Source organism: Barbatula barbatula, assembly GCF_947034865.1.
Source record: "Barbatula barbatula genome assembly, chromosome: 25".
NCBI classification, from domain to species: Eukaryota; Metazoa; Chordata; class Actinopteri; order Cypriniformes; family Nemacheilidae; genus Barbatula; species Barbatula barbatula.
In genome coordinates, this window is record NC_136788.1 from 15027125 (window position 1) to 15040269 (window position 13145).

General features: G+C 40.4%; 2 protein-coding genes across 6 annotated transcripts; both read right to left on the bottom strand.

Moving 5' to 3' along the window:
* Positions 1–3202: 3202 nt before the first annotated feature.
* On the bottom strand, positions 3203–8457 carry prc1a (protein regulator of cytokinesis 1a). 3 transcript variants are annotated; one of them, XM_079449611.1, is made up of 15 exons: positions 8251–8457; positions 7562–7694; positions 7362–7484; positions 6995–7228; positions 6733–6903; positions 6440–6589; positions 6171–6318; positions 5674–5810; positions 5241–5336; positions 5005–5151; positions 4808–4918; positions 4576–4674; positions 4341–4499; positions 4186–4214; positions 3203–3666 (listed from the first exon to the last, which is right to left on the bottom strand). In XM_079449611.1, exons 1-15 carry the CDS (start codon positions 8259–8261, stop codon positions 3618–3620), a joined length of 1797 nt encoding a protein of 598 aa, XP_079305737.1. In that variant the 5' UTR covers positions 8262–8457; the 3' UTR covers positions 3203–3617. The 3 variants fall into 3 exon arrangements, with proteins under 3 accessions (XP_079305737.1, XP_079305738.1, XP_079305736.1); XM_079449612.1 differs by lacking the exon at positions 4186–4214 and having other exon boundaries at positions 8251–8454; XM_079449610.1 differs by lacking the exon at positions 3203–3666 and having other exon boundaries at positions 4034–4214; positions 8251–8445.
* A 714-nt stretch (positions 8458–9171) lies between these two features.
* On the bottom strand, positions 9172–12844 carry ubap1la (ubiquitin associated protein 1-like a). 3 transcript variants are annotated; one of them, XM_079450081.1, is made up of 6 exons: positions 12754–12844; positions 12498–12633; positions 11350–11973; positions 11106–11273; positions 10934–11035; positions 9172–10829 (listed from the first exon to the last, which is right to left on the bottom strand). In XM_079450081.1, exons 2-6 carry the CDS (start codon positions 12627–12629, stop codon positions 10695–10697), a joined length of 1161 nt encoding a protein of 386 aa, XP_079306207.1. In that variant the 5' UTR covers positions 12630–12633; positions 12754–12844; the 3' UTR covers positions 9172–10694. The 3 variants fall into 3 exon arrangements, with proteins under 3 accessions (XP_079306207.1, XP_079306208.1, XP_079306206.1); XM_079450082.1 differs by lacking the exon at positions 12754–12844 and adding an exon at positions 12709–12751 and having other exon boundaries at positions 10460–10829; XM_079450080.1 differs by having other exon boundaries at positions 10460–11035.
* Positions 12845–13145: the final 301 nt, after the last annotated feature.

A 13145-nucleotide genomic window follows, 5' to 3' on the forward strand; every position in this document is an offset into this window, starting at 1 on the left:
CATCTTAAAGCTCTTGATTAAAATCTGGCCAACATCTAAGCAAGAAACATCCAAAACCAAATATATCTAAAGCTAGAAAACATGATGAATTTGATCATCTGAAAAGCCAACGAGGTCTGAAATTACAAGTGCCTGTGAGTACACGACCGGTTGTTGGAGTCCATCTGGAGTTTTTCGACACTGCCACTAAATCACCAGAGCTAATCAAGATGCTTTGAGCGATCCCGTCGCACTAATAATTCAGGAATTATTCATTTCCGCCGGACTGCGCTGCATTCACTGGAGATGAAATAGTGGCTCTTTTACAACAGAAGGGGTGCTGCGGAGGGCCGGTGGGGGGGAAGTCTGCACCGTCAGCTTCTCTCCGAGCAGGTCTGAAGGAAGCAAACGCTAATAAATCAAGTGTGCTTTTAATCTCCAGAATGACTCATAATAACACTTGCGCTGAAACACAAGCGAACATCAGAGAGTCAGATCCCTCCTGCAGAAGGAAAGCGCTCGGCAGCAGACCCTGAGTCTCTGTGCAAGTGCTTTTGGGGTTTATAGCTTTAAAAGAACAACACACACACACACGTAACAGTCACGCAACAGAGCGCACAAAAGACACACCAGAACACAACAGGGACACAACAACAAATACAAGACGGATGAAAAGACACAAATCCGATACACAGAAGAGCACACAAAAAACAGAAAGCAAAAACACAACTAAGCACAAAACAGATGAACAACACAACTAAGTACCCTACAGTATATACACAGAGAGATAAATAACACACAACAGGGAGATGCAAACCACAAACATGACAACACACACACACACAGACACACACACACTAGCATAACGGAAAAACAACAGAACACAACACACAATAAAGCTGATTTACATAATAGCACAACACACACACAAATGCAGAACACAACATACAAAACTAATGCACAAGACAGCACAACACACACAAAAGACACACAACAGACAACAAATTCACAACACATACAGTACAAATAAACAGACGCCAATCCATATAAAAACACACAAAACAGACATATACCACACAACACACGCACATAAACAACACACCACAAAATAGGCGCACAACAAACATACAACAGAGAACAACACAAAGCATGCACAGCAGACAAATCAGGACATAAGACAGCATGTGCACTTCCACACATCTCACAGACACACACACTGGACTTTTCATTTCACTACTGTAGTTTAAAGGGCCGCAGTGTGTTTTATTTGACCCTTGGGTGTTAATTTAACGCCCCCCCACCCCCCCCATAAGAGGGGCTCATTACGGTGACCATGACAACCAGCCGGCCGCGGGCACGCGCACTGCATCAGCATCAGCACCCGAACGGACCGAACTTCCCGAAATAAACGTGAATATTGCACAACAACATGATCTCAAATGTTCACCTATCGCATCTACAGACGAACTATCGCAACATCATTAAACAATCCAGACACGGATTTTGACATTCATGCAAAAGATAATAACATCGCGATTATATGACTATGAGAGATGCTCTCGTGCACGTGCGATAACGAGCGCTTTCTTACCTTTAGGAGTCTCTGTTTCTCCCTCTCGTGCTCACGCGCACTTTCATCCATCAATTATCATGCACTAACGCATAAGATGCGCGCGCGCGCGATGCTTGATCTGATGGATGCTCGGGTCAGATCAGATCAGATGTGTGTGTTTAGATCTGAAGTGTGTGTGTGTGTGTTCCGCTGCGAATGATGAAGAAGATGTGAACGCAGGAGTCCCACCCCTGCAATGCAACTTCAGCACTAACACACACACACGCGCGCGCACGCAAACACACGAGAGCGCGCGCACACTAATCTACAATTAAATCTAAATGTGCGGCGCCGCACGTGAAGTCAAACGCGTTGACAACATACGAATTTCCCGACATGAACGTTTATGTGAACTTATCAACTACATAAACTGATTTTATGCATCATTTCTTGACATAAAATACATTTTAGATCTCTGACACGGACAAAATGTAAAAGACAGAACAGATGTAACAAAGCCCATTTCAAACAAAAGTCACTTTGCCTTTGTAGGGCAGTATAGCTTTCATCATACAATTCCCATTAAACCCATTAGAATCTCGGTGATGTTTTTCAGATGGCCAGAACACTATTATACTGAATGCTTACAATATTCATGCGTGGTGTTTGGTTCTTGAATGAACTTAAACGTCTATCTGATGGTAGTTTTACGTTTGTTAGAATCAGGGGCGTTGCACAAGATCCTGAGCCCTATGGATGGGCAGTCCTGATGGGCCCCCATACTTTTTTAGTTTTTAAATCCCTACATGAACAAACTGCGTACTGTATCATAACCAAACATGACTTGATTCAGTGATATTTTATCTGCAGAATGAACAAGACAAAGGGAACAGATAGCTTATATGACATTGGCATGTTCTCAGTAGATGCCACTAAAGGGCCCTGGTAATCAGTACTGGTTTTACCCCCCAGTCCGACACCCCTGGTTAGAATTCAACTGAAATCTAACGTATGAAACCACAATTGTATGGTTGACGAATGAACCATATATATAAATAACAACCTCACCAAACATGTATTATATAGCCAACATATTAAAATGATGACATCTTTAACAGCGTGAGATGTAATGTTACCTCTTGTATGCGTGACTGTGTACTAAACCTACAAAGTTAAATGTTAATGTTTCTTATCTGACCACGCACTTCCTCAAGTGGCCAGAAATGATTCAAATAAACGCTCGCCTTAGTTTTCTTTCATCATTACTCCCCCTCATGAAATTTCATACCTGCATCACTTTCTTTTTTTTTGCACAGCGCAGAAACAAAACCAAACAAACATCTTGTGTTCCAGAAAAAGTTAACATGACCACGGAATTGACATTTTTGGGTTAGCTATTTCGTTAAATCCTGTCATTATATAAGAGTATAATTTTGGGATTGATGCTAAAGCATCAATATCAAACGGTACTACATATCAGTCACTTGCGATTAAAAATAATATAATTGATACGAATTTTAGGTTTGCCAATCCTAGGTTTATATTTCTCTACCTTTCATTGGACAAATGCTTTGAACATTCACCAGTTTGATGAATATATGGACAACCTCTTGACGATTTTAAGGTCACTAAATTCAAATAAACCAGAAAATAACCAACGAACGCAAAACATCCCCATGAAATCTAACGTTTATTTACAAACTGCCGACCAGAAAGATAGCAGGAATATTACAGGAGTGATGCAAAGTTAGTGTCGCTGTGAAATAACTAAATACAGAAAACGCCATCTTGACTTAAGAATATAAAATATAACGGCTGCGAGCCATAAGACCAGTGTTAAATGAGTTTTTATAAAAACTGCATCACGTGATGTCATCGGACAAGCGCAAAAAATATTCAATCAAAATGTAGGAATTAAATAAAGAGGAAAAGCTAAAGAGAAAAGGGTCAAACGCAGAGCTAAAATATTTACAATTCTGCAGTAAATTTAAGATGATTTACATTCAGTATATCCATTAAAGCTTTTTTAGTCTTCAAAGATGTGCACCATCCGTTCAGCAGAGTATTCAGTGCGTGAGGGTGGAGTTCAAAAGTCCAGTCTTGACTTTGGATTTAGAGGCACTTGAGAGCTCCCGCTGTAAAAAAAAAGCAAATATAAATTGATATGAGGTCACAACATTTCTGGTTCTTTACGCCTACATACTGCAAGTGTTAACTTTTGAACAAGGTCAAGAAATGTCTCAACTCTTTATGTAAACAAAATCAGGATCAACCAAGATTTATCAAATTATAACCAACAAAAGATTTCAGATGTTAACAAGAGCAGTGAACATTCGCACGTGCGCAGCAGCTGAAGTGACTCTGGAAGTGTTTTAAGTGCAATTTGAGCTACATTTTGTTTCTGAAAAGGACTGGGCTTCCTTGAGACGTCGCAAATAGGGCCGCCAAGTCCCGAGAATTCCTTAAAGGGACTTTGATACCAAACAGGATGTACAGGGACAGGAAATATATTGTCCGAGCACATCATCTTCCTGTCCTTTAACTCCAGGAGCCCAACTGCTCACATACAAACAGACCTTCCGCCATTAGTACAGTTAGCAGAGACAGAGAGGAACATATTAGTGTGTTGTATAATGAACAATAGCCATACAGACCTGGACACTGCAGTGGATTCAGAATAATTCTATAAGAGAAGGCAGAATTATACCTTCAGGTACACTAATTCAATGTCTAATCCATCCTTTTTCGCCTGCTTGTATCTTAACTGTTAACTGAAGGTCTTTTAGGATGATGGTGATGAAGAACTTACCGTGAACTCAGAATAGGATGAAGCAACAGATGTGATGGAGTAGTTTCTGTTGGGACTGGAGGTCATAGTGCGCAAAGCTCCGCTCAGCTGTGACATATTTTCCTTATTCCTCTCCAAACCGCGAGGGGTTCGACCACGAGCGGGCGTCCGTATTCCCAGCTATCGACAGAAGAGTGGTTAACAATTATCATTCGCTTTAGAATAATATCATTTATGGTCGTGAAGTTCAACTCACTTTGCTGGAGGAAAGGGGTTGTCTAAAAGCAGGTGAGGCGCAAATGGAACGGAGTGTCGTGTTGGGGGTGGAGCTACACATGCTAGACGTTGAGATAAGCTGAAGGAGAACACATAACTACTGGTGATTCATTGTTCATGTTGAGATTTTTGGCTTCTGGTTGACCTTTGAAATCTCCTAACACGTTATCTTCAAATTTCAACAAACTTTTCTTTAAATGTAAAAAAAGTACCTTCCGTGTTTTGCCCGGTGTCGGTGTGGCAGCGAGTCTTCTCTTAGTGGGGGTTCTGATAACCGTGCCGTACAGCAGATCTTCCTCCGTCTGTTTAATTTTCTTCGTTTGCTGCACAGTAGAAAACAAAAAGTTAAAACTTCACGAAATCGAAAAAAGGTGACGGAAATAAATGCATAAAGAAATGGAGATCATACTCGTTCTTGTTTCTCTCTCTCTTTCTCCATGCGATGTTGATCCCATTGATCCTCTACATACTGCAGGAACGGCTGCCCGTTCACGCGGAACTCCTTACCGTGCGCTCCTTCCCATTGGTCGATCTGAGCTTTCAGACTCCTCTCCAGCTGACCAATAAAAACACAGAGAAACATTAGCATACGAGCTATCTGAGTCGATGGCACATCAGCGTTAGTGTGTGAAGCTGGGATCAAACCTTCGGCAGACTCTTCTGAAGATCCACTCTCTGTTTCTCCTCCTTCAGCAGGTTTCCACCACGGTTGTTGAAGCGAGATGGGTCTGTGGCTTTTTTCTGATTGGAGAACAAGAGTAAAATCTATATTAAGAAATCATTTTACATCCGGGATGCTAATTGTTTGCTACAGAATACTGTAAGTTCTAAAACATTAAATTAAGTACACAATAGAAATAAAGGGCTGCAACCCGTAACTTTTGGCCCTCTGTCACCATCTCTGTTCATAACACCACATTGCAGGTTACTTTATTTTTTAAGTTTTTACTCCAGCGATGTACAACTTTTGTTTTATTTTAACCAAAAATTGGATTGCACCTTTAACCATACATTACACAATCTTATTGTAATATCTAAAAGGCAAAGATTTCCCTTAAAGTAACATGATTTGTTTTACCTCTAGTTCTTGATAAAGAGTCCAGTTGTTGCTCCAGGTTGAAACGGCATCATATAACTCCCTATGTTCATTATAATCCAGTTTCAGATGCTCCAGTTCCTTCTCATGATCACGCAACAAATCCTCATCCATATTATCTAAAAGCACAGAACATACAAGTGTCAACCAGCGTCAATTTGAAAAACTGGCAAAAAATCCAAATTGGCAAACTATTCAGCTAAAGTATGCCATTTTGAAGAGCGAGACAGCATCGGTTTTTACTTTTTAGCGCATAATTAACCACGAAAGTCCACGTACAGTAGATTTATCATTTGAAATCAAGTTAAATTTAATTATTCTCCCACCTAAAGCCTTTTATGTAAATCGGTGGCTTTATTTACTGGCCAAATGTGTAAACGATTGTTGAAATGACAGTAGATTTTATGACTACAGTAGTTGTAAGATCATTTTAGTATGTAAAAGCTCTAATAAAATCAAGAATCTAGCCCTTAGCCTACCACAATAGTAGTATGTAAAGGCTCGTCTCTGCTCCGGGCTGTAGTAACATTTCTCCCAAAACTTTACGATCTCTGATCTGATCGTGCGAATAACACGCTCAATGTTTTTCTTTTTCAGGTCCTCCAAATGCTGAAGCTCTGCCTGCAGCTGTGAAGAGAGACAAACAGGTACGGTTACACCAAAGACACTCAAAGAATGTCAAATGAACAGCATGACCTACATTAGTGACAGGTGTCGTGTGTGTGTGTGTGTGTGTGTGTACACTCACTGTATTCAGACAGCTCTTTATGCTGGTGTGTGTTTGCTGAATGAGACTCTCTCTCTGTTCATCAGGAATCTCCAACATTCCCCACAACTCCTCAATGCGACCACGGATGGACACACACAGCGCATCCGTCTCTGCTTTACGAGTCTCCAGCTGAAATAAAGCACACACAGGTTAAACTAACGATCCAAAACCAAACATCAGCAAAGCTGACAACAGCTCAACGGATCCTCACAGGCGCCCCCTTGAGGATGACACGGTTGCTAGCCAACAACAGTTGTCTAATGGGCGTGTACCTGCTGCAGAAGCACTTTGAGCGAGTTGATGTTTTCTACAGAGAGACAGAAAGCTTCTTCATCTTCACACACAGCATCCTTCTCAAAGGTGCTATCTGGAAGCTGTTCCAGATCCTCCATCAATGCTGTGATCCGACGCTTCATCTGCACGAACTCAGTGTGACGGTGCTCCTGTAAACACACTCAACCATAAAGACAAACCTTTGCTACACAGACACACGTCTTAAGACCTTCTTTTTTTAGATGTTTGTGTGCTTTGTACCTTCTCCTGGCTACGCGTGACGATGTGCCGCCTGTAGTTCTCCAGCTGCTGGTGTGAAGGAATCCATTCGGGGTTGATGGGGAAAAGATCTTCGCACAAAATATCGCACAAATCCTGGTCTTCTTGAATGAGATTCTTCAGCTCGCTCTGACGCACGCTCTTCTCCTTCAGCATGGCCTTCACCTGTGTGCGCAGATCTTTCTCCAGCTGCAACATGGTGAGGCCATCTTCCTCCTACCAAACACACACACTTGCTTGCTTTAACAAATACAAGCTCCTAAAACTGGTCCTTTGGATCCAGGAAGAACTCAAACAATGTGGACCAGACTTCATGCTTTTACTCAAAAGACGGATCGCATTTACTGACCTGACACACAGGCAGCTGGAGTTCACCACACAGAGCGACCATCTCTTCCCTGCAAGCTTCGATACTGATCAGCAAGCGTTTCTTTAGGCCCTCCTCCTCTGCGATCATCATGTCCAGAAGGTTCTGTGATGGAGATGTGATGTTTGGTTCTCCGTTCTTGAGTCCACAGTCGTTGAGAAACGTAAGGGACTTAAACTCACCTTGATGTGCATGTGAACGGCATCTGTGCGCTGGAATCTCTGGTCTTCTGGGATCCCGATCTCCTCCCAGATATCCTTCAGCTCGCAGAGAGCCTTGTTGAGACATGACACAGACTCTGCAGCGTGGATCTCACTGCATCACACATGTTTTTGCTACATTAGTGAGGCATTTCATAGACGATTGACTGACTTTATATCGGGTTATGTACATTATTACATATAAAGAAAAACCACTGGCCCTTTCTATTATGCTGAATATACTGTATAACTGTAAAATTACTGACTGAACACAAATGAAAGCATAAAACTACAAATCTTATGATTTTAATACTTCAAAATCACGTATCTTCTAGGTCGATGCAATATTAATAAGAATAGCGCGTGAATGTTAGTGCCTGTGCGCGCAAACACGCATGCGCAAGGAACGACGTGTTGAAAATGGTATCAGAAAGAATGCCAAACATGTTACTTATATGGTTTACGAAATGTTCATATTTATAATCAGTTAAATATTGTAATTTAGTTTAAACTGACTGTACATAATTCAAGCATTTAAAAGCACATCGTGATCGTATGTTACTTTAACGTTATTTATCATGCGTCTAAATTAAAGACGACCGAACCTAAACACAGACGTTTGTGTTTATCGGTAGCTTTATATAAACACACTCGTTCAAACTCTCTCTTACCTCTTCCTCATTTTGTTCTGTCGCCGCAGGTCTCAGATCGCCGAGATTTCAACCTCCGCTGAATGTTAATATAACTTTATAAAGTTTATCCTTCGCTTTATTACACGATCTACAATCAGACTCCGGACTCGAAACTACTGACTAAAAATTCAAACGCCGCACGGAAACAACTCTGATTCATGATTGGCTGAGAACAAGCTATGCAACTGCGGAAAACCCGCTGATAGGGTGACAACAGCCATGGGAACTGTTCTAGCTATCTGATTGGCTGACGATTCAAGCCAGCTGACCTCCCAGTTTAACCGATGAGTGGACGCCATGACGCACCAATAAGCGGCCAGTTTCAAAGCTTTCGTCACCGAAACTTAATCCGTTCATGTTTTAAATAATTCGTTTGAATACAAATAAATCAAGTATATATTATATATAAAACGAAATATTTTGTAAATAAATATATCGAACTCTTTTTTTTCTGTACGTTGACAAAGGAAACGCTCTTGTTTACATTTGACGAAACTGCTTTGATGGTTCTAATGGGAGTTTTTAATTGTATTTATTTATTGAACAAATATTCACGTACAAACAATATGGCAATAATAATAATAATAGTTCTTACCACAGTTGTATTGGTGGGTTTTACTGGTAATGTTAGTGGTGCATTCTGGGAAACAAACAAAATGTGTCAAATTGGTAAGCATCTGGTTCATTATGGTACAGCAGGTAATAACACTAAATGTTTTCGTGTACGAATCCTTTCACACATATTGTATGCCATTTTTTCCACACTTCTATTTTAAGATAATACGAGTAATACAGTCATGTTTAAGTCTGATCAATAGATCATCACCTAGCTGATTAATCACCAACATAACGGAGTCTGATCTAGTCTCGGCCTCAGATAGACGTCACGCCCATGATTTTGAACGTCTTTTTTATGCATTTTATTATGACATAATTCTCTACAAAACCCACTCGTTGGGAGACTAAAGTGCACAGTTAAGTAGAACAAAATACAATAAAGTAAATACAAATAATATCAAAAATCAAATAAATTAAGCGAAGGCATTACAGTCCTCAAGGCATGTCAAAGTTGTTCACATACATATATTGTCCTCAGTCTTCAAATATTCTTTAAATAAAGTTACATGGAAGGATAACAAATTATAATGACAAATATTTGAATACATCTTCACGTAGAGAGTTAATATTATCACTGGAATCTTTCAGGAGTTTCAAAGAAGCAATGATCCCTCAATTCAATTTTAAACACCACTAGGGGAGGATTTACATTTCTGGATATGGTATTTACCCATAATTGTTATGATATTGTAAATTCTAAGGAGTTCTATCGGAAGGTTTTCATTACCAAACATAATTTGCTCTAACTTTAATTGTGTAATTCTCTTCATTTTTGTTTCCAACCAATTCATGACATCTTGCCAGAATCTTTTTATACGATTCTGAACGTCTGGTGCATTTGGCACACTTTTTTGGGAACGCGTTCGAAGTCGTCATCCGATTGGTTAAATTTCAGAGGATTTCCGGCAGATGTGCGTGGAAACACCGCGATCTAAGATGTCGTGTTTACAACGGTTGCTATTAGAATTCATCACGATCGACCAAACGCTTAATTCTTCAAAGTATGCGAGGTTCACGGCATAAACTCATCATCATTTTGATGCTGTTAACTTTTGACACGTTCGTGAATTCACACCGGTCTGTTACTGCGGGGACATTTCCACGCCTCTAAACATGACCGCGGCTCAAGACGAAACGTGATTGGTTGCTTTACCTGTCAGTCATATGGCTTATTGGGCGGGCCTTGGCCAAAGAAAGCCGCGATAAGTTCCAGACCTTCAGTATGAAGGTGAAATATTTTACAGTAGAAGTCTGATCTACAGTTAATCAACAATAAACAGAAGTGATAAAAGAAAGCATTTTCTTATTCAAGATGCATACATGCTCATAACGATGTATTTACTTCTAATAGCACAAAAATCATTATGCATCTGTAAAGATAAAGCCATGTTCAAACACTCAATCGAGTTTGTTATGTGAGCATTGCCATTATTCATTAAAACCTGTTTTTTTGTATATATCTTAACATATATTTGTTTATCGGGTTACATAACCCTTTAATGATTAATTTTTTCATTCATAGTGACGAGAATACAGATTTTTTTTAAAATATAAAATTATAGAGAGGCTTCATCTATTGTATATTTATTGGTCTATTCAAAGAGATGAAGAGTAATTTGACCGCTCATGAAACAGGTGTATTTATTCATAGCAAAGCATTCATTCATTCATTCATTCATTCATTCATTCATTCATTCATTCATTCATTCATAAAGTTCAGATTTTATGGTATAAGGAATGAATGAATTTGTTCATGAAGGTGATGGTTCAGTAGTATATACGGCTGGTGATCCTCACATGTCGTCTCAGCCGCTGCGGGTCATAAGTTCTTCCAGAGCTCTCTCCTTATGGTTCTCATGCACCAGCAGAACTTCTTTAATGGTGCTCTGCTGAAAACCCATCTCGCAGAACTGAGCAAGCAAAAACAGGAACTCTGCAGCCTGAAAGAAACACATAATACGGAGGAAACATCCAAAAATACATAATTTGCTCCAGGATATGCTGAAGTTTGGTGGCGGGTTCCTATTGGGTGCGTGCATCTTACTTTGCTCTCACAGTTCGGAAACATCTCCAGAGCTTCTTCCACCTGGCTCTTCTCATAACCCAGTCGACACAGACGGTCGCATGACGTCAGGTAACTCAAAATCTGTAGGCAGAGACAGATTGAGAATGTGTGTGTGCATAAATGTGTATATGGATGCGTTTGTGTGCGGTACCTGATCGGGGCTTTTCGGTCCGGTCCTCTGCAGGGCCATTATGGCAGTGTGCAGTGTGTATCCGTGCTTTGTAACAGCTTCAAGAAGATCTCTCTCTTCCTCACTCAAGGCACAGAGGAGATGCGCAGAAGCATCTTGTAGCCCTGCAGACGTCCGTGGACGCACACCCTATTGCATTAAAACACAGTCAACACCCTGCGATTTTACACTGTACATTTCTGTGGATAAACAGTGTGTTTGTTACGTGTGAGGTGGGTTTTTGTTGCTGCGTGGATGGCATTGGTCCTGCGGATGAGGGTCTTTGCTGGAGAAGGGTGCGCCCACTGGTTCTCATGGAGGCAGGTTTCCTGCGGGGTGCTCTGGAAGTGTGAGGACTGCCCTCCGGCGTCTGGGGGAGGGGCTTCCGTGTTTCCTTTAAACTAGAGGCGGAGCTTGGGTGGGTTGAGGAACCAGAGGGACGGGTCACTTTAGGGGTGGAGGCTCCCTGGGTGTGAGCTTTGGACTGTGGACCACTACTCTGTGGTCTTTTTTTGCTACGAGAAGCATCTTCTTCAGTGGATGACCCCTCGTCGTCTTCGCCATACCCGCCCTCGAAGTCCGAGTCAGCGATGAGAAACTGGGCCGCCCGAAGTGGGCGTAGTCTATGTGAGTCAGCAGCGTTCAGGCTTAAACTGCGGGGACGTGGGCCCAGTTCCCATGATTCTCTGGTTCCGGAACGGCCCACACGAACCTGCTGCGGGGTGCTGAACATCAGCCAATACGGCGGACAGGTGGGACACACACTCTGGGGGAGTTTTTTGGACTTTCTGTTCTGCCGCTTCAGTTCTTCACATGCAGCCATGATACGTTTTTCAAGTGTAAAAGAATACTGTCGAACACAACAACAGTTATGTGTGAAAATTGCAGGTAAAGATGCAAAGGCAATTTATTTTAGATGTTATTTATATACTATGGAGGATCAAATAAAATGTATATTATATAAATAAATGCAATAATCGGAAAATAAATGGTAAAATATTGATGCAAAAAATGTGAAAAAACTAAAAGTACAAATGTAAATAAAAGAATAAAAACTAAATATGAGAAAGTACTAATTAAGTAAAAAAACCAGGACTGTATTTAATAAGTATTTGCATATGGAATTGATATACGTGTCTTATTTTCCTTTTTTTATATAGCGAATAAGCATGAAGTAAGCATAAAACACACAAAAATCATAAAGACAACACACACAAAAGCGTTAAGATAAAAAATATATAATCTTAGCAGCACTATAGATCTTAATAAATACAGTTCAAGACAAAACATGAGAATTTATTCTATAAATGTTAGTTTTAAACATACATTCTAAATGGTGAATTCTGCAATGTTTGATGTCATTTGCAATCTGACCTTTGTATCATGCACTATTTGGGTGCATTCTGGGATATTAATGTCAGGATCTCCAACAGGATCCTTCTCGCTCAAACTTATCTCCACACAGTCCAGAGCCACCTTAAATGGAATCTCATCCAGGCTACACATTCTTCTGAAACACACATACATGGCTTAGCAAAGTTAGTCAACCATCTACATTCAATATTCAAAAGCATGTATTCAGTACCTCAGTAGATCATTTTGGATTCAGAACAGAAAGAAAGTGACTCACCTGCAGTGTGTTGATTTGAATCTATGTGTGAATGTCTGCTGTTCCTCGTTCGTAGAGTATAATCTTCACGTGTTCATAATACCAGAAGCATAATGTTCCCGGGTGTATCAACACAGTCTTACGCACATACACTATAACTGGCTTATACACTGACTCACGCCATAATCCTTTCATATCTTTTGTAGACACAAACACACACATACACCAGCGTTATTAGTTTCCATTTCTCACTTTTTTAGCTAAGGATAGAAAAAAACAGAAGATCAAGAGAAAATATATCCTGTGCAAACCTGGAACATATTATTTTATCCTTCAGTTTTAGAAGAAAGAGCCACCTTTGAGCAATCATTTTTTCCCATCGGAGCAAATCAGTTTTTGATTCTTTCTATTGA

Bases quoted from the DNA above. Each gene is read 5' to 3' on its own strand.
- prc1a (XM_079449610.1), bottom strand. The intron at 5,337-5,673 runs GTAAAACAAATC...TTCTCCAATCAG, and splicing joins CTCTTTATCAAGAACTAGAG to AAAAAAGCCACAGACCCATC. The intron at 4,215-4,340 runs GTAAGTTCTTCA...CTTCTCTTATAG, and splicing joins CATCCTATTCTGAGTTCACG to AATTATTCTGAATCCACTGC.
- ubap1la (XM_079450080.1), bottom strand. From the start codon at position 12,629: ATGTGTAGCCTGGATGAGATTCCATTTAAGGTGGCTCTGGACTGTGTG. The intron at 11,974-12,497 runs GTCAGATTGCAA...TGTGTTCGACAG, and splicing joins AAATAGTGCATGATACAAAG to TATTCTTTTACACTTGAAAA. The intron at 11,036-11,105 runs GTACCGCACACA...CTCTGCCTACAG, and splicing joins GACCGAAAAGCCCCGATCAG to ATTTTGAGTTACCTGACGTC.